We start from the raw sequence: 24,485 nt of genomic DNA, 5'->3' as shown, positions 1-24,485 counted from the left end.
TAGATATTAAAACAGAGTAGGGCTCAAACAAGAGCCCTGGGGAACTCCCTTGGTCAGTTCCATCGGTTTCGACTGAAAAGGGCCAAGATTAACGGTCTGGGAACGGGAGGACAGGCAGCTCGTCGTCCACTGGAGAGCAGGACCTCCTAGTCCAATCTCTGCCAATCTCCTGAGCAAAACCTGGTGGGATACCATGTCAAAAGCGGCAGTGAGGTCTAACAGCACGAGAATTGTTGAATGGCCACTTTCTAAGGTCATCCTGATGTTATCTGTGACCTCCAACAGGGCAGACTCCATGCTGTATTTGGGCCTGAAACAGATTGGGAAGGATCCAAACTGCCTGTATTTTCGACATGGTTAGTCAGCTGATTATTGATATATTTTTCCAATACTTTGCTCAAGTGAGGTAGTAATGAGATGGGGCGGAGATTGGGAAGCTCTTCCATAGGGACCTTGGAGTTCTTCCGAATAGGGATGACCTGTGCCGCCTTCCATTCCCGGGGAAGGTAGCCCTCTCTCATAGAGAGGTTGACAATAGTGCCTATATGCGCGGACAGTTGTTTGGAGAGGGAGGTGACTACTTTAGCTGGAATGAAGTCTAGGGGGGAGCCCGATTTTACTTTGTGCAGTAAGGCTTCCACCTCCTTGACGGATATAGGGGGAAAGCGCTCCAGCAATTGTGCATTAGCAGATGCTGATGAATCAGGGGGCAAAGCAACTGGTTGCTGGCTCCCAGAGAGGGAGATCTTGTCATAGATGAGATCTATTTTCTGGAGAAATACTGGGCAATATCATCACAGAGAGCTTGGGATGGGGTCTCAGGGTTGTCACATGCCTTAGGGTTTGTAAAAGATTTTAGTATCTGGAATAGAGTTTTGGGGGCGTTCTCTGCCTTTGCTAACTGTGAGGTAATAAAAACTTTCCGTGCTCCCTTAATCTTTTTATGATAAGTAGAGAGGGCTCTCTTAAAGCAGTCTATGTCCCTCGCCTCCTGGGACCTGCGCCAACGTCTCTCCAGATGTTTGTACTGACGTTTTTCGGCATGGAGCTCAGGGGTAAATCAGGCTGTTTGAGGGCGCCTGGCTGATTTAGGTAATGATTTAAGGGGTGCAAGCAAATCAATGGCACTTTTGACAGCTGAGTTGAACTGGGCTAGATCCTCCTCTGTATTAGATGGTTCAGCTTCCCAGGATGCCGAGAAAGTAGCGTGGAAAATGTGCGGAGATATCTTATGCCATTGTCTACTGACCCAGTGGGTAGTTAGGAGCCGAGCAGCAGCCGCTCCGGGACCTTGAATATTGAATTCAATAGAGGCTTGGTCTGTCCTTGTCAATGTCTGAGGGGGTGTGCATGAGATGCTAGATGCATTGGTAAAGATGATATCAAGAGTATGACCAGCAGTGTGTGTCGGGCCGTCATTGAGCGTAGTTAACCCTAAAAGAGCACGGTCTGCTAAAAACGGTGGCGTATCAGGGTTAGTGATGCATTCACTGTGAACGTGAAATCACCAAGCAATAAAAATGTATTACTCGACATTAGATGGGAAGCTATTATTTCCGTGAGCTGGAGAGAGAAGTCTGCCAGAGGGCCTGGGGGTCGATACACTAAGGCACCTTTCCAACTAAGTTGTGGGTGAAAGCCAGTGCGGAAGACAAGAATTTCAATGTTTGCATTGCAGCGTTGCTCAAGTGTAGAGACAGATATACCGTCTTTGTACATAATAGCAATCCCTCCCCCCACTTTAATTTGTCTATCCATTCTTAAGCCCTATAGCCCATGGGCAGAGCAAGGGTGATGGCAGGAGTTGAATTAGGCTTGAGCAATGTCTCGGTCAGGAACCCTAAGTCTGAGTTGTCGGTATTAAGAAGATCCCACACCTCTGTAGCGTGCTTAGGGAGGGATCTGACATTGCTTAAGATGCCTTTCCAGCTTAAATTGAGGCTGTTAGGAGGCCTTCTAGGTTCTAAAAGAGGCAGGATATCAACCGTGGGGATGTGGAGGGGATAAATATGGATTCGATATCCAGGAGTTATAGTTATAGGAGCAATATTGATCATGTTACACTGAAACTGGCAGTTAATACAGGAGAAAGGACCTTCAGGTGTAGGCAGGGTCTGAGCAGCGTCCTGGGCGGGATGCCAGCATGTGGGCGGTGAGGCTCTCCTTTTCCTTATGCTCGGTAATTCCTTTCTAGAGTAGGATAAACCTGGGAAATGAGCGAGGTCAGGAGTGGAACGAGCAGGGTTCCTGGCTCGGGGCGACGTCAGGGCGCGGACGGATGCAGACAAGCTTGCCTTTGGCGTGCTGCCGGCGCGTCCGCTGCGCGTTGTACAGAGCATCCGGTTTTATAGAGGGGGTTGCGGCCACTAGACCACCAACCTCCCTCAAACCGGAAGTTGCCTTATCTCCCTCCACTCAAATGGGACGCAACCTGTGGTGGACCGGGGAGGGGCAGCTGAGCGGTAGGGGAGCGTCTGAGCGAGTAGAAGTACTCGATTAAAGTGCAAATAAGCAATGTGCAAGGACTAGAATAAAACAAGTTAAAACTGAACGGGGGCATCAGAACACATAAAACAAATATAAAAAAAATTCCCAAGCAAAGCAGCAATGAGCCAGAGGATAGAGAGGGCGTCTGCCTTAATAGCAAGTTTAAGCATCATAACATCCGTGGTACATCTTACCACACAATGTTCAATGATATTGGATAAATCATATGATTATCAGTAGCTCTAGAGCGCCCCCCCCCCCACTGACCTATTCAAGTAATTGAAAGTATCTTACAGTAGCCTCGAGCAATATTTATCCATAGCAAAAAATAATGTTTTAGGACTGTGTAAAGATTCTGTGCCAGACACAAAAATGTGTGCCCCTCAGCTAAATGTTTGTACCACAAGAAAAACAGTATATATTGGATACAGTATGTTCCGCAGGAAAATGTCCATTGATAATCCTATGCCAAGGGAAACCGCACTAAATTTAATTATGTGCTAGTACATCATTTCCAGCAGTGATGCTTTAAATGTTAAGTCTGTCAAAATCTCTGTGCTGCACGCACTGTAATGTTCGGTATGCAGATATCACAGGGATGCAATTGCAATATTCCTCACTGTTGCAACATGCAGGATCCATATAGCCCCGTTATGAAATAACCATTGCCATACAGGCAGTCACATTGTCCTTTATCATTACCAATGATATTCCTGAATCTACAATGCCCTACTGTTAATTCACCATTTCTGTAATCTACATTACTCTGGTATACAAACAGTAGAAGTGTAAATATTCTGGCATTGCTGTCATGCCAGAATCCACATATCTTGATATGCAAGTTGCCATTTCCGTGCCCGGCCCATAAGCCACATAAATGTGCCCTAAGGCACCAATTTATGTATATTCTTTAACCAGCCAACAGCCCATTCATCATCCATCCTTCACTGTAATAATTACATTCATCCATCTTTCCATCCTCAAGCTCTGTGATCTTAGAGACCCCCATGACCTCAATAGGATGAGCGTGGGGGTACCTCGATCCCATCTCAGGCACACATTTCTTGCCGATCCAGTGGAAGGGTGATTGAGTGACTGCCATGTTTGAAGAGGAGCCCTGCCCCCAGAATTGCTCTGTGCATTGATCCTGGACCAGACAGAGATGACTGTGGCATGTATATGTGGGAGTGGGGTGTAGGGGGCGCTCTCTGAACTCGGGGCGCAGGCTCATAAATTCGGTGGGAAGAGCGGGACATGCCTGGGGGTGCCCCGCTTCCTTCCTCCACAAACATCACCTGCTGACCCGCTAGAAGACAGACTGGGCGGTGCCATGGTTGAGGATGAGCCTTGCGCTCTAGAATAAGGCTCCACCCTGGACCTGGCCTGGATTAGTTGGTCTCGCCCCTGCAGGTGGACACAGGGGGCAATGAGCAACAGTTAGTGGCGTGCCTTGGGAGCTATTGCTGGAGAGCAGCGGCGTGATGGCTGTGGCCTGTGGTGTTGGCGGCTGTGCCTCTGCTGTATTCCAGATGATTTTGGAGGGAGTGGTTGACCTAGGTGGAGCAGGGAGGTAACTTGAGACTGGAAGCCTCCTCCCTTCCCTTGGGGGGGCTGAATGAATGGGGCACTCTCCCCAAGGGTAAAGCCTGAAGAAGGGCTGTGTGAGAGATGGGTGCTGGCTGAGTATCATTACCCTTCTGCGCTGTGAAGCTTGTGACCACGACCAGTTGCTTGTGCCTCAACTTTGGCCTTAAGATTGGGTTGCACCGAGAATGGTCTTGGCCAGCTGTTAAGTGAGGCAGGCTTGCAGTCAAGACCCCTTGAGGAATCACAGCAAGCTGCCATTGAACTCTCAGCAGCAGGAGTGAGTAGGAGGGGGATCACATGTGCATACTTGTGACATCGGAAAACTGAAGAAATTTTTTAGACCTGCTTGAGATGAGGACAATGCTGGAAGTGAAAGTGGATGCAGTGGTCACATATCTCAGACTTCTACAAGATGTTCAGCATAAACTGTCAGTTAGGGTCTTCCACATGGAACTACGGTTCATGAGCTCCAACCCCGATCCATAGACCTGCAGAAGCAATTACGGGAAACCACTGACAAATTTTGCTTCTTGTAAGGGAGGGCTAAATATAAGAAGGGTAGGGCCCATTGGAACAACCTCCTCATTATAGTGATGCTGGAGGGAGCAGAGGGAAACAACACTACATGGTTGATCGAGTCCTCCCTCGCAGGGACGCCTCTGAGGAGCTCCCCCTAGATCCAATGTGGCCAAGCTCCTGAACTTCTGTGATAGATGCACTATTTTGCAGAGAACCAAGAACAAGGGATGATTTTCCCTTGACAACTTAAAAGTTATGATATTCCTGGACTACACCTTGGTGGTTCAGCATTGAAGGGCGAGTTTTACAGCGACCAAGAGGAAGCTGAGAATTATGGGTCTGATGGACGCTCTCCTCTTTCTGGCCAAAGTTAAAAAAAATATATATATATTGAGCCAGTGAACCCTGTTTTTCACAGAGCCGTGTGGGACTGGGCAGAACAGCTTGCGTCATTGAAGGAGGTGGGTGTGCGGATTGATGCTGATCGGCCTCTTCCTTTGTGACAGCACTGATGTAGAACACTACAAAGGGGAGCGGGTGATGATATTGCCATCTCCCACTAAGGTGCAGAACGACCAGCAAACTACAAGTAGTAATGGCGTCCTATTAGCAAGGGCCTGAAGAATATGCTTCAGATGGCACACACACACACTCTCCCTCCCTCTCTCTCTGAGTCTAGCAGTTATACTGGTGCTTCTGGGGGCAGCGCACAGAGTTACTCTGCAGACAGCCAACGACCTCCTGTGATACTCGAATCATTGAGACTACCTACTGGTACAGTTAGAGCAGCACAAGGTGGTCCTTGCAATGTTAGTCTCAGGGAACCCTCCACAACCGCCTTCGCCTACAGATTACTCTGAGATATGCCAGAACACAGATTTGGAGTCAATGTAATCTACACAGAAATGCAAATATGCCTTATACAGGCAGGTGGGGGTGAGATAACTCATGCAACATGGATAAACAAGTGTCTATTGTACAGTTCTGGTTCCTGGGCTCATGTGCTAATATTAAATGACTGGGCTTATGGCCGAGCATGTTTGTGGAGTACTGAAGTACTGGCCCTCATAGGTCCCAGTTGCTGTTCACCAGGCACTCCCTTGATATACATATGTTCCCTATTGGGGACACGTGCAGTGATTGCACCCAGTTTGTAAGTTAGTTACAGATTTTGTTTGACTGGGTGGTGAAATGTTGGGTTTATCCCCTGAAAGTTGATGTAGGCCTCTCAGGGTGATGTATGCGCAGGTGGAGGTTGGGCATCCCTTCAAGGGAACTTGAAGGGATGGTGTGAGAAGTTGGCCTGGTATATGCTGTCCACTATTGATAATGGGCACCTTGCACCAGTCCAAACAACCCTTATTGATGATTAGGTTAAAGACAACCTTTATTGAAAGCTATCCTAGTGGTAGCTATGGAGAGCAGCCTTCAGGCTAAGTCTCAAAGAAATGTAAAGCAGCTTGGTTTACCAGATTATAACCTCCTGAATGACCAAATGAACCACACAAGGTATATCTAAAATATATGTATTTATTACTAAACACTCTCTACTAACCTCCTTATGAGATTAGAGACAAAGGCTCACACTATTAAAGCACGAAAACAACAGTAAATAGCACAATACACAGTGGGCTCTAGGGGGAGACTAAACCATATACTAAGAAAGTGGTATAACAACCACAACTTGACTAGACACAGTTCCACGTAGAATCACTGGGACCCCAAGGAACCACCCAAAGTAGTGACACAGGGGACCCACGGAGGAGGGGTGCAGTGTGAGAACACAGACGCGTGCTCCGTACACCTCTATGGGAAAGTCGCGTTTGGAAATTTTAAAGATTAAGTACACTTAGGAGAGGACTTCATCAAACCCTTTGGAACATAGAAGGTTCTAAGGCCAGCACCCTTGAGAGTACTGAGGTACTCGTGTTACCTATCCCAGGAGAGCCGGGTGCATAGGGGTCAAGTGGTGCCGGAAGCGCTAGTTGATTTCAATGGCGTGATGTGAAGAAGTGCTGCTGCCGGGAAGATAAGAAGTGTCCGGTGTGATCCAAGCCTGGATCGGAGCTGAAAAGAACCTGAAAGCAGAGAGGTCAGAGTCTGGGTCACTTCAAAGTGACCAGCGGCACGATAGACGAATGCCCACCAATGTCAGGTGTTTCAGGTGAGAAGAGGTGAAGCTTTGCTCTGCAGCCACGGGGACCAGGAGAATGCGACGATGACCAAAGTCCGGTGGTGAGCTGTCCCACGAAGGATGTCGAGTGCTGGGGTGTCAGTGTCTGGATTGAACACCAACAAGCCTTGGCAACTGCAACCCACACGGTCAGACAAAAGATGCTTCGGTGTGGACCAGCAAGGTCCTGGGGACTCCCCAAGCGATGAAGAGTCAGGGCACATCTGGAGCAACCAGGAAAGCTCACTGAAAGTTAAAGTTCCCTTCTCAGGGACCCACAGGTTGACGGACCAGGGATCGCGAAGGGGCCTTGAGCTGAATCACAAAATACCAGCCCACGGAACACTAGTGAAGTGTAGGCCGGCAATCTTCAGTGGAAATACTCCTCGGGGTCTGGACTACAAGTAGCCCAAAGCACAGCCTCAGGGATCACCAATAAGCATATGCTGCTGCAAATGTACACGGTGCCCAGGGGTTCGGGTTGCACGGTCCCCACGAGGGATGCATATCTCAGAATTGCTGAGAGCACGGATCAACCTCTGTGTTGCAGAAATCTTCAGAGTCCTTCAGGAGCTACATAGATGCAAACCGGTCGGATGCGTTTAAGGTGCCTGCCTTGCAGGGGAGTAACTCCTTTACTCCAAGGGAGATTCTTCAATCATCCAACGTACTGTGGATAGTCGAAGTACTTGGTTTCTGTAGCAGAGTTTGTCAAGGTAAATCCCAAGTGCTGTAACTAGGGGTTCCCTCTTTATACCCAAGGAAGGGGTGGGACAAACTATGGGGACCCACCTATGGGAGGGTCAGGACAGAGGGGTGGCTTCACCCATGTCCTTTGTCCAGTTTCGTGCCAGTGCAGGAGCAAATGACTCCTCCAACCGGTTTGAGCTGGACTATGCACAGGGACACCAAATGTGCCCCCAGTGCAGACATCAAAGCACTCTGAGTGCACCCACAGAGCCCCAATACACTAAAGCCTGTCTGGGAGGTGGTCACACCACCCTGTGACAGGAAACCTATTGTCCAGCTGTCCCCTGCCGTAGGTTCGTCCAGCAGCAGGAGGGCAGACTCGTGTCTGTGGCTGGCAGCATCCATTTTGTGATGCCAGGGTCTGTGAAGTTGGTACCGGGTGTACCAGTGTTGTCATATGTCTCCCTCTAGTAGTGTGGAATCATACCTCCCACACCAGTTACTGGTGTGGAGGTATGATTCCGAGGTGTTTCACACCAAACACAACATGTTTCCATGCAGCCTTTTTAAAGTTAGCATTTACCGCGCGGTTATAATGCACTTATTATATACGGTTGGCTGCATCACAAACAACCCCGGAATATAGGTTCCGAAGGCTGCAGAGGGGCGCTGCTCATGCAGGTGCACCCTCTCACATAAAACCCAGCACCCTACCTTCAGGATTGATAAGGCCTTGCATAGGGGTGACTGATAGGTTTATATGTGCAGTGATATGGAGTAGATATAGTGAACCTATATCTAAGTAAGGGGTGCATGCACCACCTTACACGGGCTGCTGTAGCAGACCTGTTGTGTCATTTTGAATGATCTCCCAGGGGTGGCATAATACATGCTGCAGCCCCGGAGAGGCCTCTGGGGTACCTATGCCCTAGGTACGTAGTATACCATATACTAGGGACTTATAAGGGTACCCCAGAATCCAATCTGGAGTGTACCTAAAGTACATGCAATCAAGTTAGAGGAGAAAGCAGCTAGGCTGGGGTCCTGGATAGCAGGATCCCAGCCAGTCTAAGTCGAAAACTGTGAAACCTCAGCAAAAACTGGGGGTAACGATAAGAAGCAGATCCTACTCTCCTAGAGAAGGGGAATACCATGTATAAAATTTTTTAGAGGAATGTCCACAGCAGCCAAACAATGTAAGATGAACTCCTTTGTTAGGCGTAGGGACACTCATGTGGCTTTACTGCAAGAGACACCTGACAGAGAGGGAGGGCACAAGATTGCAGGCCATGTGTCGGGATGGGTGGTGGCCACGGCTTTCTCCTACGGCAGAGGGGTCCTGATTCAGATATGTCCTGGGGTCCCCGTCGAGGTCACCAAACAATTCATTGACAGGAATGCCAGATATATTATAGTGGGAGTCGGTTGGACGATAAGCCAAATGTTCTGGGGAGGCTAAATGCCCCTAGTTTTCGCCAGTCGTAGTACTGTACAGCTCGATCTCCCTTATTGGCTAACTGGCCACAGCATTCCATGTTATTGGGAGGAGATTTCAGTGGGGTCCAGGATGTATATCTGGATCGCTGTTACCGCACTACACATTCACCGGCTTTTATTTGAATCAATGGACCGTGTTGGACATATGGAGATGCTGGCACCCCATTGTAAACAACTATTCTGTTTATTCCTCTGTACACAATATTCGCTTCAGACTAGGCCATATTGCGAGCACAAGGGGATTGGTTGCAGATGTAGACAGACTGAATATTTAGCACAGACTATATCCGACCACAACCTGCAGACCATGACTATCAACTGGGGGAGAAGACACACACACATCACAATGTGGCGACTCCAAAGCTCTACACTAGAAGACCCCACTTTTCGCTCTTTATTGAGCAAGCTCATTGGGTTTTATAAGGCGAATGAGAGGTCAGCCTCCTTGCTTCTAACTGAGAGGAGAGGTCACTGTATTTGGACCACCATGGAGGCTAGGCCTTGAATTGCCTGTCAGCTTGTGGATCTAGACTCCAAAATCAAAAAGCTAGAGAGTGAAGCAGTAACAGGTGAGTCTAAAGTTGGTACAGAGGCGATGGAGACACATGCCACGCTGGTTGAGAGATAGAGGTGCCTCAGCTACACATCTCACACAGCATGCTGAAGGACACAAGACAGACAGGCTCTTAGTATAGCTAGGTGGGTCAGACAGTAGCAGTCAACTCTGGACTGGAATCAAAGACTGGGGGATGCGGTGGCAAGGGAGGGGCTGCACCATTCCCAAGAGACAATTAATAGAGTGCTGTGCAGCATATAGAACAACAGATTCACGGCACACTGAGAAGGAAACACACAGACTCCCGCTACCCTGTCTCAAAACGCAGAAGAGGGCCATGCTAGACTAATCAGTTTCAAACTAATACGTCAGAGAAGCACTGTCATCCCGTGCCCATTGCAAGGTGCCAGGTACTCCTGGTGTTGTAGGCTACTTTTACTTACCAACAAGGCACCCAAGCTGACTGCGCTGTACAATGAGGCATTAGAGGGAGGCAGATTGCCCACTGCAACAAGTGAAGGTCAAATAATCTCCCTCCCTAAAGGGGGGGGGGGGGCTGATCTGGTTGAGATGTCCTACTGCCTTTTCTGAATTCTAAATGGGGACTATAAAATATAAGACAAGATCTTGGAAAGTAGGCTATTGCTATGCCGAACCTTACACACGGCGACCGGCTTACTCACAGGTCTCAGCATGTCTCAGAACATATACAGTTATTAATTAATGGTGCTAATAATAATAAGGAAAACAGGACCTATGAGGCAATTTTGTTCACTCTAAAGGTACCTCACAACTTTGATTGTAGGAAGCCACATTGAGTCAGATAGAAAGTTATGGTGCAGCAGACAACTTAATTCTATATGGAAAAGGATAGGTGATCGGAGTATTTCGGTCTTTGAGACAAAGACGGATAAATATATTGAAAGAGGCCGCATGCACACCGTTTTATGATGCTCTAGAAGAGTGAATGGATGCATGATTAAGTTATTATTGTTTATTTGTATGAAGGTTTTTACATATAAAATTGCCCTGATGAAGGCAGCAATTTGATTCCAAGAACTGCTGTAACTCCTTGTCAACAGAATTTTTAGGAAAGATGCCTTGTTATGAATTGTTTGATATTAATTCCAAATTGTTTTTTATATTGTTTGCTTGGTTTTAAATGTGGGATGTATAAAGTGTGACTATAAACAACAGATGATTTGTTTAAGAAATGTTGCAAATCTGGTGCAATGTTTTAGATAACATTTGGTATACATTAAGAGTACAGTCACATTCTTCCCGGGTTATCGATTTATTTATTGTACACCTTTTGAACAATTTAAATAAACATTTCTTAAAAAACTAAGGAGACAGTCATAATTGGTAATACAGAGTTAAATATTGTAAATTATCCAGTGCAGCCCTATTGGACTACTAGTTGATACACAGAGTTTGTATGGATTTTTAAGCACACCATGAAAGGGAAATTGTTTGTTCAATGGAGACCTTTACTGTGCAGCGTAAAATGTACAGGGGGTGCTGTGGGGGAAACCCCATTAGGGAGACAGCTAATATTGTCTCACTTTATGCGGATGATTTCCTGTTGTATATTTGGAATGTGAGGGCTGATCACTGACCCATCACAAAATCCCTAAACAACTTTGGAGAATATCTGGGATGAAAGTTCATTGGGCGAGGTCCACCTGCTGGGTTCAGGGACTACACCAAATCGAGAGAACTTTGGAGGAGAAGCCATTGTGTGGGAGAACATAACTTTTAGGTAGCTAGGGATACAGATATACCGCTCGGACTGATCTTGTACGCCATAATATATAGCATGCCATTGGCCTCAGGTAGTCTTAGCCCCTTACTGTGGTGGTAAAAATAGCCATAGCTAAAATGATAATGCTAGTGTCTCTTGTATTAATTTGCAAGCCTGCCTCTAGTAATTCCCAGAGGGTTTTTCCAAGACCTTGAACGTTTATTATAAGACTTAATGTGAGATTGGGACTGCGCAAAATCCCCCTAGGAACTCTAAAATGGCAGGCAGGTAGGTTTTGGAGCCATGCAGTCCATGACTTTGAGCTATATTATATCAAAGCTCAGACTCCGTGGATTGATAGATGACCAGCTGGGCGCCACCCTCTAGAACTGTGCGGCGAGCGTACCATCTAGGCTACAGAGCTCCCTGTCGTGTCTCAAACAACATTGTCACTGATGCGCACTGCAGCCTACCCATGACAAAGTGCCTTTCGCACCAAATGTTCCATTGAATCTAGTACTAGCTTTCTTGAGATTGCAAAGCACCAAAGAGTTGAGGGGCTGGGTGCAAGTTGGGATAACTGTAGTGGGGGACCTGGTTGAAAATGGTGCCCTAGTTCCATTTGTTACATTTGTGGTCACAGCTGTGCTTGCTCTTGGCCAATTCCTGCATTGCAGGAGTATAACAGTGGGACTGTGCAAGCAGAAGCACAACAACTTTCAGGCACTATTTACGATGGGGTGTGGTTGGAGACTCATCACATAGATATATAAAACTGCTGGAGTTTCCTTGGGGGTTTTTCTCTGGATAAATTAGTGGAAAACGAGATTGGCAAGGCCTTTTCACAAAATGAGTGTGATAAAGTTTTAGAGTCCCATCAAATTATCTCCTGAAATGCCAGGTTGCAATACATTCAATCCAACCAGTTGGATGGGGCCTGCCTGACACCGTACACTATTAGCAATCCGTATCCAGGTGTTTTGGCATCCTGCCATTGTGGTCATGTGGCTTGAGCTGGATTCCTCCATATGATTTTGTATTGTCCCATAATAGAGCTGTTTTGGCAGGGAGTTGGGCCGCACATTGAGAGTCTTATGGAGAGGAGCAACTACAAGACCACGGAGATGTGTATAGTGGGCATTGTCTCCTGCCCCGAGGTGGGAAAGACAAACGAAATTTGCGGACTTGTTGCTGCTACTAGACAAGTGAGCCATAGCCATGCACTGGAATTCCAGTGCAGGCCCTCCCGTTAAACAGTAGTGTATGACAGTGAGAGCACTGCGTTGTACAGAACAGAAGTGATACAGTTCCTGAGACAATAGGACTACTCCTTGAAATTGTTCTGATTGCTGTCTCAGCACTTTAGACTTTTGAGCAAGAAAATATAGAGGCATTCCATTAAATGTTGAGGTTTCAATTAAAAATGTAACAGATTTTTTGGCGATGGGGTAAAGTGGTAGGTGGTAGCCCAGCCCCCCCCCCTTTAAATTTTGTCATGCCACTGACCATATCCAGCCTAGTTTTGTGTGGTGTTTGATGCCTACAGGAGTTATGATTAAATAGACATTACCCAGCCACTCTGAAGAGAGTCACTAGGCTCAACCCTGACACAGATGCACCTTGAGTAAATAGCCTATTCTCCTCAGAGAGATACAGCAAAGCTCGGGGTTTCCATACTGAGCTAAAATATGTTAACTCAAGCTGCTGATATACAGTTCTATTACAAATAGCACTGGGGTGAATTCTGTATACACACTTGACATATAACCTGATGTCATATTCGAAATGCCAATAGAAATCATTTTAAAGAAATCCTGGTGGTTTGCTGCTTTAATGTTTGATCTCACCATACGAATATTAGACGGAGACAATATTACCCTTCTTTTAAGTCAAGTGTGCTGTACGTGCACCGTAAATCCAGGCAAAGAAAACCTCTGGACTGTTAAATATAAAATGAATAATTGTATTTTCTCAAATAAGTAACCTTGCTTTGTGTTTTGGTTTTCTAGGAGGAGCTCAGCTGGATTACTCTTTACTCGCTTTCAGTTATACTGGCCCATTCCTGGCCAGTTATTCATCAATACCAGAGTATGCACTTACACTGTGGTAAGTGGAAAAGGTGCTTTCCGTCTCTCAGAAAAATACAGACAAGCTTAAATTACTGATCAATACAGGTCTATATTTGCTTTGCAAGAATTTGGTTTATTATTTAGAGACACCAAAACCCTACATAGCAGCTTACGGTTTGGTTTAGCACCAACGAAGAGTAGCAGTTCTTTACAATGAGCAAATCTTGTTAAAGACAGATAATTATAAACTCATAACAACATTAGGCTGAGTTGTGTTATTTTCCATCCCTGAATACAAGACTAAATACCATCCTCACCATTGAGAATAGGGGTGTATACAATAAGGATCAGTAGGGGCGATACATCAAAAGAGATATCGGGGATTTCATCTGGATACTCAATCAGGGTCTTGGAAAGCGCAACTACTCCCCCGTAAGGGTCTCAAAGTGCTCACGACCAAGCAAATCGAAGTGATTGGAAGGAATGCATGTAGTGTTGTGGAGGGAATAGGGAAGACTAAATAATGTAAGAGAAGAGAGGAAATGCCATGGTGCTCCAGCAGCAACATGAGGATATTGCGACATTGAGGTGATACCTAAACAATAGCTGTTTCAGGTCTTTTTTTAAAGCCGTGTCCCAGATGGTCAGGCAGAGCCTGGAATTGGAGTTTCCATATTCTCAGGGCACACCCTAAGGCAGAGTCAGTCAGAGTGGGCTGTTTCTTAAAATCCGGAGTACAGCAACTCCGTGCTGTTTAGAAGTCTATTGAAGAGGGCTAGCGTCTCTGGCAGACCTTTAGGAGATTCAAAATGTGAAGTATTTTGTGGAGCAGGAAAGCAGTTTTGAAGATATGTCTAGTGTCCGTGGGAAACATGTGTGGGGAGAAAACAGTAAGGTATTGTGTTCAAAGCATCGTATGCCAAAAACCAAGTGGCCTGCTGTATGGAGATTTGCCTCAACCGTATCTAGTTCGACTTTTGATATATCCTTAATAAACGTTTTGACATCGTCCAATCTGGACAGGACCATGCTCAGACCTCTTACTTGAAGTCCAATTAAGGTTTGAATTCATGGAATACCTGCAGCCGCCTAAGCTTACATTGAGCGTTATTAGACATTTACATGAGTTGAAGGTGTATTCTTTACAACTAAATGTTTACATGACTCGAAGGTGTAATCTTTACAACAAAAATCCAACAATTTGAAGAACAGCTTGATGTCTCGGTGTGAATTCTTGGTGATGGACGATAAATTAAAGAAGCCTCAATAAATCCTAAGCTCCAGAACGGATTAAATCCCAACAAGATCTCTGCGCTGGGTCAAAGTCGGTGATGTCTTTAGCCTTCTTTCATTTATCGTCCATCGCCAATAATTCACATTGACACATCAAGCTGTTCTTCAAATTGTTGGAGTCTGCCTCCGTTGCAATAAGAGCCTACTGTCCCACCGGCCCACCGTTTCAATTGTCTCCACCAGATTTTTCTGGGTGGCACTAATGGTGTCTCCCCACGTCCTTATGAAGACCCTTCTATAAGGATCCAAATTCCCTTCATACACTCTTGGGGTCGAAACGTCGACTGTCTCATTTGTTGTTCACGTACAGACAACAGCAATCAATTTACTGTGTCATTTGGAGTACTATGTTTTTCTATGTATGTTGAGCCTTCAATGTGGCTGGATAGGTCACAATCACGTTCTTATGTAAATATTGCACATTACCTTTCCTTTTCTGACAATCCTCACTAGCACACACCTTTGAGAACCCTTCTCCTTCCCTTTGGAGCACCGCAGTATAAATACGTGATACTGTTGCCAATCCAAATACGGATGTGAATATTTTTGTAATACAATTAAATTGCGCAAATTGAATTATTACAGGTGATGTTGTGTTTAATGTTAAGGTATTTCCACTGGGAGCACCTCATTTTGTACTGTTTATGGCCCAGGTCCAGTGGCTTTTGGGTTTCCCCATTGTTTTGTAGTTCATCTTAAACACAGTCTGCACTTCGAGGCCATAGAATGAGTGCTGACAACACAGCTTCGGTACCATGTGAAACTATACACGATCTGTAGGATCACCAATCTAGGGTGCCGCTTGGCAAAAACGAGAGATGAGCTTCTCAGTAGCTTCTGTCGCTGGGGATGGTGACACACTGCTGAGCACACCTGAGGAATGGGATGTAGAGGCCGGACATGTACTGCAATAGATCATTCCTTCTTCTGATTTTGCAAACATCTGGTTACGATCGTATCAAAGTTCTCATCATCACACAAGGATTCCTGTAGTTCCTCTGGGAATATCCTCTCCTCTCCTGTATTTTTGTGTTTTTTATATCTAGGAGGAGTGTTTGTTGGCACACATCCTAGAGTTGTGTTGGCTGAACCTCCATGTGTATACCTAGAGGACCCAGATCATTCCATGTGAACAAGAGGCCAGCATTATCACAACCTTATAACACAAATTATGTTGCATGGACGAGAGCTTCTTCTCTTTGATCGGAATGTAGACTGAGGCCCTGGTACTGGCGGAAACAGAACCCAGCACGCTTCCTTTTAAATGGCTTTCATGATTTGCTTCATATCTTTGACAATCCGGATACCGGCCATAGAATTCTACTTTTCAGACTACGAGAATCACTTGGGATCCTTTGCAGATTTTAGGTGCTCCTTCCTATCGCATAGTGCACCCAGATTGTATGTATAAAAACCCATCAGCATTTCACAGCAGGCTATTTTGATGGAAGAGCAGTAGTACCTCTCATCTGGCATTAGAAGACAGAGACAGGCAGATACACACACATACAGACACGCTTCCTCTCTCTCTCTCTCTCTCTCGCTCTTTTCATATTCTCTCTCTCTCTCTCTCGCGAGAGAGAGAGAGAGAGAGAGAGAGAGAGAGAGAGAGAGAGAGAGAGAGAGAGAGAGAGAGAGAGAGAGAGAGAGAGAGAGAGAGAGAGAGAGAGAGAGAGAGAGAGAGAGAGAGAGAGAGAGAGAGAGAGAGAGAGAGAGAGAGAGATATTCAAATTGGACACAATAGCCTGCTAAACCCTGACAAAATATATGTGGCACTATGCATTTATTTGTCCTTGGGGGTCCTAATTGTTTGATAGAAGTATGATAAAATAATGGGGAAAGTTCTGGCAAAGCACTGTGAAACTGGTTGTAGTAAAATGAGCTTTCATTTTAGAACGATTTTCTGTTTAACAAAATGAAAGTGGTATGGACAGTCAAAGGTACCAGATATGCCTTTAAATAAATAAATAATAATGATGTTTCGGTTTTCCATTTATTCTTAAATCTTTGATTTCATCATCATCAAGATTATCTTTATTTCGGCAATTTGCCTTAAAAAGTACAAAAATAAATATGTACAAAGACAGAGCATACACAACATATAAATATATCATAACATTTCATTAAATGGTAATCAGACCCCTTCTCTTGGTCCTCATTGCTAGTAAGAATTGGGAGACTGCGAAAACTGTACATTCAGAGGTGTCTGTCTTGAGAATTCTAAAAGCATGGCTACACTGCCGAAAACCCATATTTTTGCAGATAGGCACTATCCAATATTTCCTTGCTTTGATATATACAGGGCAAAAAAACAATACATGGAGCTCATCCTCTTTGTCACAGCTGCAACCAGGGCAAGCCTCTGTAGAGTTGTGTGCCCAATTGCTAGTGAAAGCTCTCAAGGGTAAAGTGCCATATCTCCATTGAAGGTATAATTTTCTAGATGCAATAGGATAAATAATATCCAAAAAGTTCTCAAATTGATAAGAGTCCTTAACACTTAAAAATAATTTAGTTAAAACTCCAATCTTAGGAGCAGACTGTGCTCTAGTAAGTTGTTCAGCCGCATAAATCTTGGTAAGCAGCTTCCGTGAGATCGCCTTACAGCTTTTTTCAGGATCATACCACATATCGTGTAAACCAAGTTTAATAAACTGGGATTTTAGGAACATGAACCAAGGGATTTTTTGTGAACCATTACTAGCCAAGATTTCCTTCAGCTCTACTCTGTAGTGCAATAGTTCCGGCGTAGTCCACAGCCTATGCCAGTATCTGAGGGGTCTCAGGGCTAGTTCATCGTCGATGGACCACAGGCCCAAATCCATCCTTAAAGGTTGCAACGGGGTGCTTTGTGGGAGGGACAGTAACTGTCTAATAAACTTTTTTTCTATTTTGAGAAGTTCAGACTCTGTTAGATACCCCCAAAGCTCCGCTCCGTATAAAATTGCAGCTCTGGCCTGACTCTTGTAGATCTCAAGCGGAGGTTTAATGGGTTTATAGGTAGACGTATTTGAGAGCCTGAGGATACCCCCTGCATACTGGGTTAATTTCAGCTGCGCTTTCGCTAATTGTGGGGCCCATGAGAGACTTTCACTGAGACTTACTCCCAAGTACTCGAAGGTTTTTACCCTTTCCAGATTGGATGAATCTAATTTTGGATTCGGCCGTGTGGAATGCGAGGGATTAAAAACCATGTACTTTGTTTTGTTAACATTAATTTCCAGGCCACGACCTCTACAGAAGTCCTCGAAGCTATCGAGCACACGCTGAATTCCCATTTGTGACTTAGAAAGTAGCAGGGTGTCATCCGCGAACATAATCGCTGGCACCCTGCTACCTGCCAGAATTGGGGCATCATTGTTAGGGGCACTATTGAGATGGGAAATCACGCCATTGACATATAGGCAGAACAGGGTAGGCGCTAAAACGCACCCCTGCCTAACCCCTCTGTCAATGGGGAACTTGGATGTCAGAGCCCCATTTTTCCCATATCGGACCCGGGCAAAGTTCCCCTCGTGCAGCTTCATCAATATTGCCAGGATTGGAAGTGGCACACCCAAACTGAGCAACACAGTCCATAGTTTTCCCCGAGGCACTAAATCAAAAGCGGAGCGGAGGTCCACAAATACCATGTAGAGGCTGCCACCCTCAATCTTTGCCGTTTTCCAGAATAGTAATAGCAGGCGAAAGATTTGGTCCATGGTAGAAGTGTTCCTCCTAAACCCCGCTTGGTATTGACTCAGTATATCGTTCTCCTCCATCCAGTCCTGCAGTCGATCAAGGATGAGCCGCGCAAAGATTTTTTGCGGGACATCTATAAGGCTGATGGGCCTGTAATTTGCCGGTAACAAAGGGGAACCCTTCTTGAAGATGGGAACAATTTCTGCACCCAACCAAGTGGAGGGCACGTTCATTCCTCTCAAAATTGCGTTGAATAAAATACATAGATAAGGTCCCCAGATCCCCGTTTGATGTTTAAAGAGATCACCCGGCAATTTATCTAGCCCCGGAGCCTTTCTGGATGCAATTTTGGAGATGGCATTAATAACTTCCTCCACCGTAAACTCTAAGGTATCATGAGAATCATTCAATGATACTAGAACCGGATGTGTGTCCGTATTAGCTTCAGCAGCGTACAAAGCTTTAAAGTGTTTTTCCCAGACATTTGCCTCTAAGTTGGGTTCGGTTGCGGGTTTAGGATCACCGCTTCCTGTATTAATTATGGCCCAAAATTTGCGGGCATCATTCTGTTCTAGGGCACAGGATAGATCGGTCCATTTTGCATAGTCCCAATCCTGTTTGGCCTGTTTCAACATAGCTTTATAATGTGTTCTCTTGGCAGAGATAAGGGTCTTATCATTGCAAAGTTTTAGTGCCCGAATCAACTCTTTTTATGCCAAGCGACATGCATTGTTAAACCAAGAGGAGAGAGGAATCCTTTTCTTTCTCTTGGTTGCCAATGGATTGAGCACAGTAAATAGGGTACCAACTAGACCCATGTGTAGAATCTGCAATTTAAGATTAAAATCAGGAGGAGGTTGTTGGGAGGTTAGGGCATCTACTTCAATGAACCAAGGCAAAATTGAATTATACAGTCTTGCCAGGTCCTCGCAAGATGCCGCCACCTTGTCCCATTTAACCCTGCGCCGGTCATTCGTTAGGACTACCCTGTCTGCTAGATTATCCCGGTATCCTGGTCCCTTAACCTGTGGGCCCGGAAAAACCAACTCCAGCCTTAGAAGATTGTGATCGCTGTCATCCCTTGCTATAACCTCAAGGTCGATGACCTTCGACCACAGCTTTGTCCCCACCATAATATAATCTAAACGTGATTCATGGCCCTTTTTATTAAATGTACACCTAGAAGGTATATCCGAGCGGGTACGTCCATTACAGGCCCCTTGATTTCACTATATACACGCTATACACGCTGTTTAAGAAAACCGAAACTATTGAATTTGCATTGCAGTTTCAATATACTTTCCTACAGTTATTTTAGTGACCATGCTTTACAAACAAGCACTGGCTAAGCCAATAAGTTAGCAATTGCAATATAAAGGCAAGACACAAAGGCTTTTGCCAATGCTTGTCTTACACAAGACACTTGTTACCAATCTCTTGCATTTATGCTGCATTGTTTATAGTAGGTGTATCTATTAGCCAGTTTCATCATACTCATTTTATCAAATTCGGACACATGAAACACTGAGCTGGCCACAGTAACATTTTAACCTACCGTCTCTGAGTTGCCCACACATTTCCAAAAACTGCAACATCAAGCCAATGAGTTGTCTTAACTGCTCTATCTACTGGCTAAATGTATCCGCAGATAAGGCACCTCAGCACCTTCTACAGCAGTGGTTCTTAACCTGTGGTCCAAGGGCCCCTGGTGGTGTGCGAGTCCTACACATGGTGTCGGCGACAGTTTTACAAAATTAAATTATATGAAACTTGAACAAATAAAACGGAATAAAGTATGTAAATCTAAGCAGAATGAATCATTTTAAAACCTTTTCCATGTTTGATTCCGAATTAAACTAAATATTTCAGTATTTGGGCATTTGTTTTTTGTTTGTTTTCTGTTTTGAGGTTCAAATTGCAGCAATTGCTTAGGCCACGGGTCCCCAGCTTCCAATAATGCCTCTGTGGGGCTCGCACAAGTAAAAAGGTAAAGAACCACTGTTCTACAGCATTCTTTGTGTATTCAGAAGGTCCCAGCTTGCTGTAGTGACAAAATAGCTCAGGTTGTTCACACTTGAGTCAGAGCACTGTGTGAAATCTGGATACTAACATAATGGTTTCTTGCATTAGCCGCAGAAATTCAAGCATTACATACAAGTCACAAGTTCTAAAGTTGTTGAGATAATTCAGCAGGTCATGCACTTGAGGCAAAGACCTGTATGCAAGGCTCAGGACATGAATCCCAGTAGGGCCTTCCAGCTCAAACATGCTTTCTTCTTTGAGTGATTTAATGGCCACCATAGAGTTTGGTAACAATCAACGTGTTATTAAGCGTGAAATACCAGTTTTGTGTTGTATGCTGCAAGTGTGGTTATTATTGGTAGAATGTTTCATCTAGACTGGCAGTGTGTTACGTATATTGTGTAATCAGAAGATTATATTTTTGTGCCTATCCTAATGCCAAAGCTAAAAAGGTGCTGAATAATTTCTGCTGTTTCCCTGTTCTATATACATTTTTTTTAAACTTTTATGTGGAAAATGGTTTGCCTTTTCAGACATCATGGATATATATGATGCTTATTTATCTCTGTTTAGGTGTTATGGCCTCATGTACTAAAGATTTTTTGCGATCTCAAAACGATGTAATCAGGAAACACCTTCTCAGAATATACAAAACCCTCCTGTTTTAAAAAAAAAACGTTTAAAACAGTAGGGTCTTAAAGCAAGCATTCCCCTCCTCTTTGTGAGTCGCAAGGCAATTTGTCAATGGTTTGTGATCTGCTTGTGCTGGCCAGGGAGGGAGAGCAGGTCAGTTATAGCCATGGGTGACATTCAGGGTAGGAGGGGTGGACTTCAGTACCAACCCCTGCAGGCCAATGCAGACTCTATGCATCAAGCTAGGCCCTGGGCCTAGTTGTTATGATGAGCCAGCCCCTTAATCAACCTGCATATCTAGGACATGGTGGGGAGGCACTTTAGCTTATACTAATCAATCGGGAGTGAAAGGTTCTGGTTGGTTAAGACTTGGCCCGTGACTGAATTGTGGCTTAGCCCCTGCCCCCTCCAGTATTACGAATAGCCCGTATCACCAATCGGTTAATTTATTTTCCGGGAATAGCACAACCTTTATTTGCAGCACACCTTTGTCAATCGAACTTTTGTACTCGTTTGAATGTACTTTATGAAAGTGAAGTGTTCGGCGCTGTATTTCAGACGCGCCATCCTTAAGACACATCAGACTTTAGTGAACAGCCAGGGAGATGTGGCCAAAGCTGTTGATGCCCACAATTAAATTGGCTGCTGCATTTTGTACAGCTTGTAGTGGGGCCTAACGGGAGACATGATTGTGGGCCTGTTTGAGTGGCCAAGAACTTTCAAAGCGATTCTGTCCGTTTCTACAGTCTAGGTTTTCATAAGACCTGATTGTTGTAATGTTTGCAATGAGTTAGTCAGTAGGCAGTGTGCTGATCAGAACGTGGCCAAAGGGCTTTGTGCTTGATAGTAGGACACGCTAAAGCCAGTTTAAATTTAGGAGATGCAAATGGCAGGATCTTAAGACACATGTTCTTCATTAACTGTGGCTTTATGTTCTGCTCATGTGTTACTTTCATGTACAATTTGGCATAGTCCTGCACTGGTGTTTTGTTTTGTTTTATCCATCGTTCAATCCGTAATTCAAGGGCTTCTAACTGCATAATCTGTAAATTAATAAACTGTATAATCTTAAAGAGTTTAAATGGGCCCTGTCTGACAGTGGTATAGATACACAATTTCGACAAGTTGCTCTCTGTTGTTTCAGGATGATGAAACCGTTTTAGGACTTTGCCATTAAGACAAATACACATGTTTTCACACTTTCGAGGGATGCCCAGTGGCAGACTGTGTTGAACATGTTGCGGAGGTTCAGACGAATACATAAGCATACCTTGCTTAGGAACCGAATTGAAAAACATAATCACCACTCACTTCAAATTTGCTCTTTTGGTGCTACAACCCTGGTTGCAATGATCTAATTTTGCATCACTGGAGCACGTATCTGGTTAGATCCTAAAAGTAAAGCAAACAACAATTGACTCATAGGTTGCATTATGTCCTCTGGGAAAATTTACTCTCAAACATGTCCACTTAATCCACCTTTCTTACAACCTGATCTACCGATCAACTCTCCTTACCCTCCCCCTTTCATTCCCCCTTCTCCTCATCACTTTCTGCTCTTCCCCTTCCCTCGTACCCTTAATTCTTTTCTTACACCTCCCATCTGTCTTCAACCTCCCCTTCCTCCTCCTATGCTTCACAACCCTGTCTCCCCTCTCGGTAATTCCGTCCTCTTCCCTCCCTCTGACCTTTTAGTCCCTCACCCCTCCTACAATTACCATTCAGCCCAATCCCCCCAATCCCCCTCAATCCCCCTCACTCTGCCTGGTGCCTGTCTCCCTACATTCACCTTTCATAGCCTACGGTACCTGGCCAGCACCTTCTCTCTTCTCCCCATACCTCTGGCCTTCCATTGACCCCCCTCTTTCCCCTCCCTGTACAGCCCCTTCTCCTCTCATCTTACCGTATCCCCGGCTTTCCCTTGACCCCCCTCCTCCCCTCCTCCACCTCTCGTCCTCCCTCTCTACTTATCAACTGTCTCCTCCTACTCTCTATTCTTAACCTCTGCTAAGCACAAGTAAAAATATCACTAACTCCATCCACTCCTTTCTACCATCATCTTTCCCCACCTTCAACCCTTGCACCCCAATACACCCCCCGGTGCCCCACCTCCCCCTGTCCTCCTTCACCTACTGCACTCCCTCCCTTAACTATCGAGCCACCCAGCACTCCGTGCTCAGCCCACCTCTCCTTGGAAAATAAACTTGATTCTCTCATCTCTTCTATTTCCCAGCTTGAAGCATCCATTTCACTTTTAAGTGCTAAGTTATCCCCCTTCCCTAATAACCTCCCGAGGAGTTCCTTACTCCCGCGCCCCAATAATGCCAACCACAATCTGTCCTCCACAGACATCGCCAACTTACTGGCTAGCTACAAGACTACCAACGTCATTCCCCCTCCACTCTCTTCTCTTAAAAATTCTACCATTGGAAATCTCTGACACTAACACCCACTACAATCTTGACATGCTCTTCCTCACTGAGACCTGGTTTAATGACTCTTCTCACACTTTGTTTGATCTTCTGATACCTACCGACTACTCTATCCTCAGAAACGACAGAACAGACAAGATCGGGGGAGGTGTCGCTATTATCTTCAGAAACTCCCTTCAAATTAAAGCCTTTCCTACCATCTTCTTCCGCACATTCGAATGCCTATCCCTAGATCTTCAAGTACATCACGGATCACCCTTCAGGTTCCATGTCATCTACCACCCGCCCGGTAACTGCTCTCCCTTCATGGAGGAACTCACCGACTTAAAAAGTGACCAATATTCTCAAAGTGACAGGCATGTCTTCCTAGGTGACTTCAATTTCCACTGGGTCTCCTTGGAAGACTTGGCTGTCAACAAGTTTGCCACCTTTCTCTCAGCCCACGATCTTGTCCAACACTGCTCAGAAATTACACACGCCAAGGGCTCAATTCTGGACCTTGTTATTTCTAAATCAGACCTGCTTACCCTTGCTCCTCCTATCTATGTAGACTGGTCAGACCATTGCCTCATTACATTCCGTTTTCACCTTTCGCACGTTATAACTCTCGGCCAACCCAAAAGGGCTTCTACCTGGTTCCGCAACACTAAAAACATTGATCTTGAGACTCTGTGTGACTCTGCTATGTGTTCACTTCCTAGACTAGACCCTAACGCTGATGTCAACAATCTCACCTCCCATTGCCTCTCAATCCTAGCAGTAGAAATCGATAATGTCGCTCCACTCCAAAGCAAAAGAAAAAGACCCACCTCCTCAGCACCTTGGTTCAATAAAGCTCTCTATGATGAAAGGAAAAACCTTAGAATCTTGGAGAAGCATTGGAGACAATCTCCATCCACCTCCAATCTCTCTCATCTACGTTCGGCAAGATCCAAATACCACAAGTACATCTTCCATGAAAAAGCATCTCATTTCAGATCCCTCCTCGACTCAGCCAAAAACAGACCCAAAAAACGTTTTGACCTCATCAAAAACCCAAACTGCTCTCCCCAAACCATCAAACCCGAGGATGCTTCAAAGAAAGCAACAGAATTCGCTATAT

The 24,485-nt window shown here is 45.2% G+C and overlaps 1 protein-coding gene across 1 annotated transcript in view; it reads left to right on the top strand.

The window, feature by feature from the left end:
• Window positions 1–24,485, top strand: part of CFAP43 (cilia and flagella associated protein 43) — a 638,428-nt gene that overhangs the window by 33,381 nt on the left and 580,562 nt on the right. The window contains exon 3 of the mRNA XM_085607024.1: window positions 13,263–13,359. Within this exon, the coding sequence (XP_085463150.1) occupies window positions 13,263–13,359 (97 nt within the window). The remainder of the gene's footprint in view (window positions 1–13,262; window positions 13,360–24,485) is intronic.

The sequence above is a fragment of the Triturus cristatus genome, chromosome 1_2 (assembly GCF_964204655.1).
Source record: "Triturus cristatus chromosome 1_2, aTriCri1.1, whole genome shotgun sequence".
Classification (NCBI taxonomy): Eukaryota; Metazoa; Chordata; class Amphibia; order Caudata; family Salamandridae; genus Triturus; species Triturus cristatus.
This window is presented reverse-complemented; position numbering and strand designations above follow the sequence as displayed.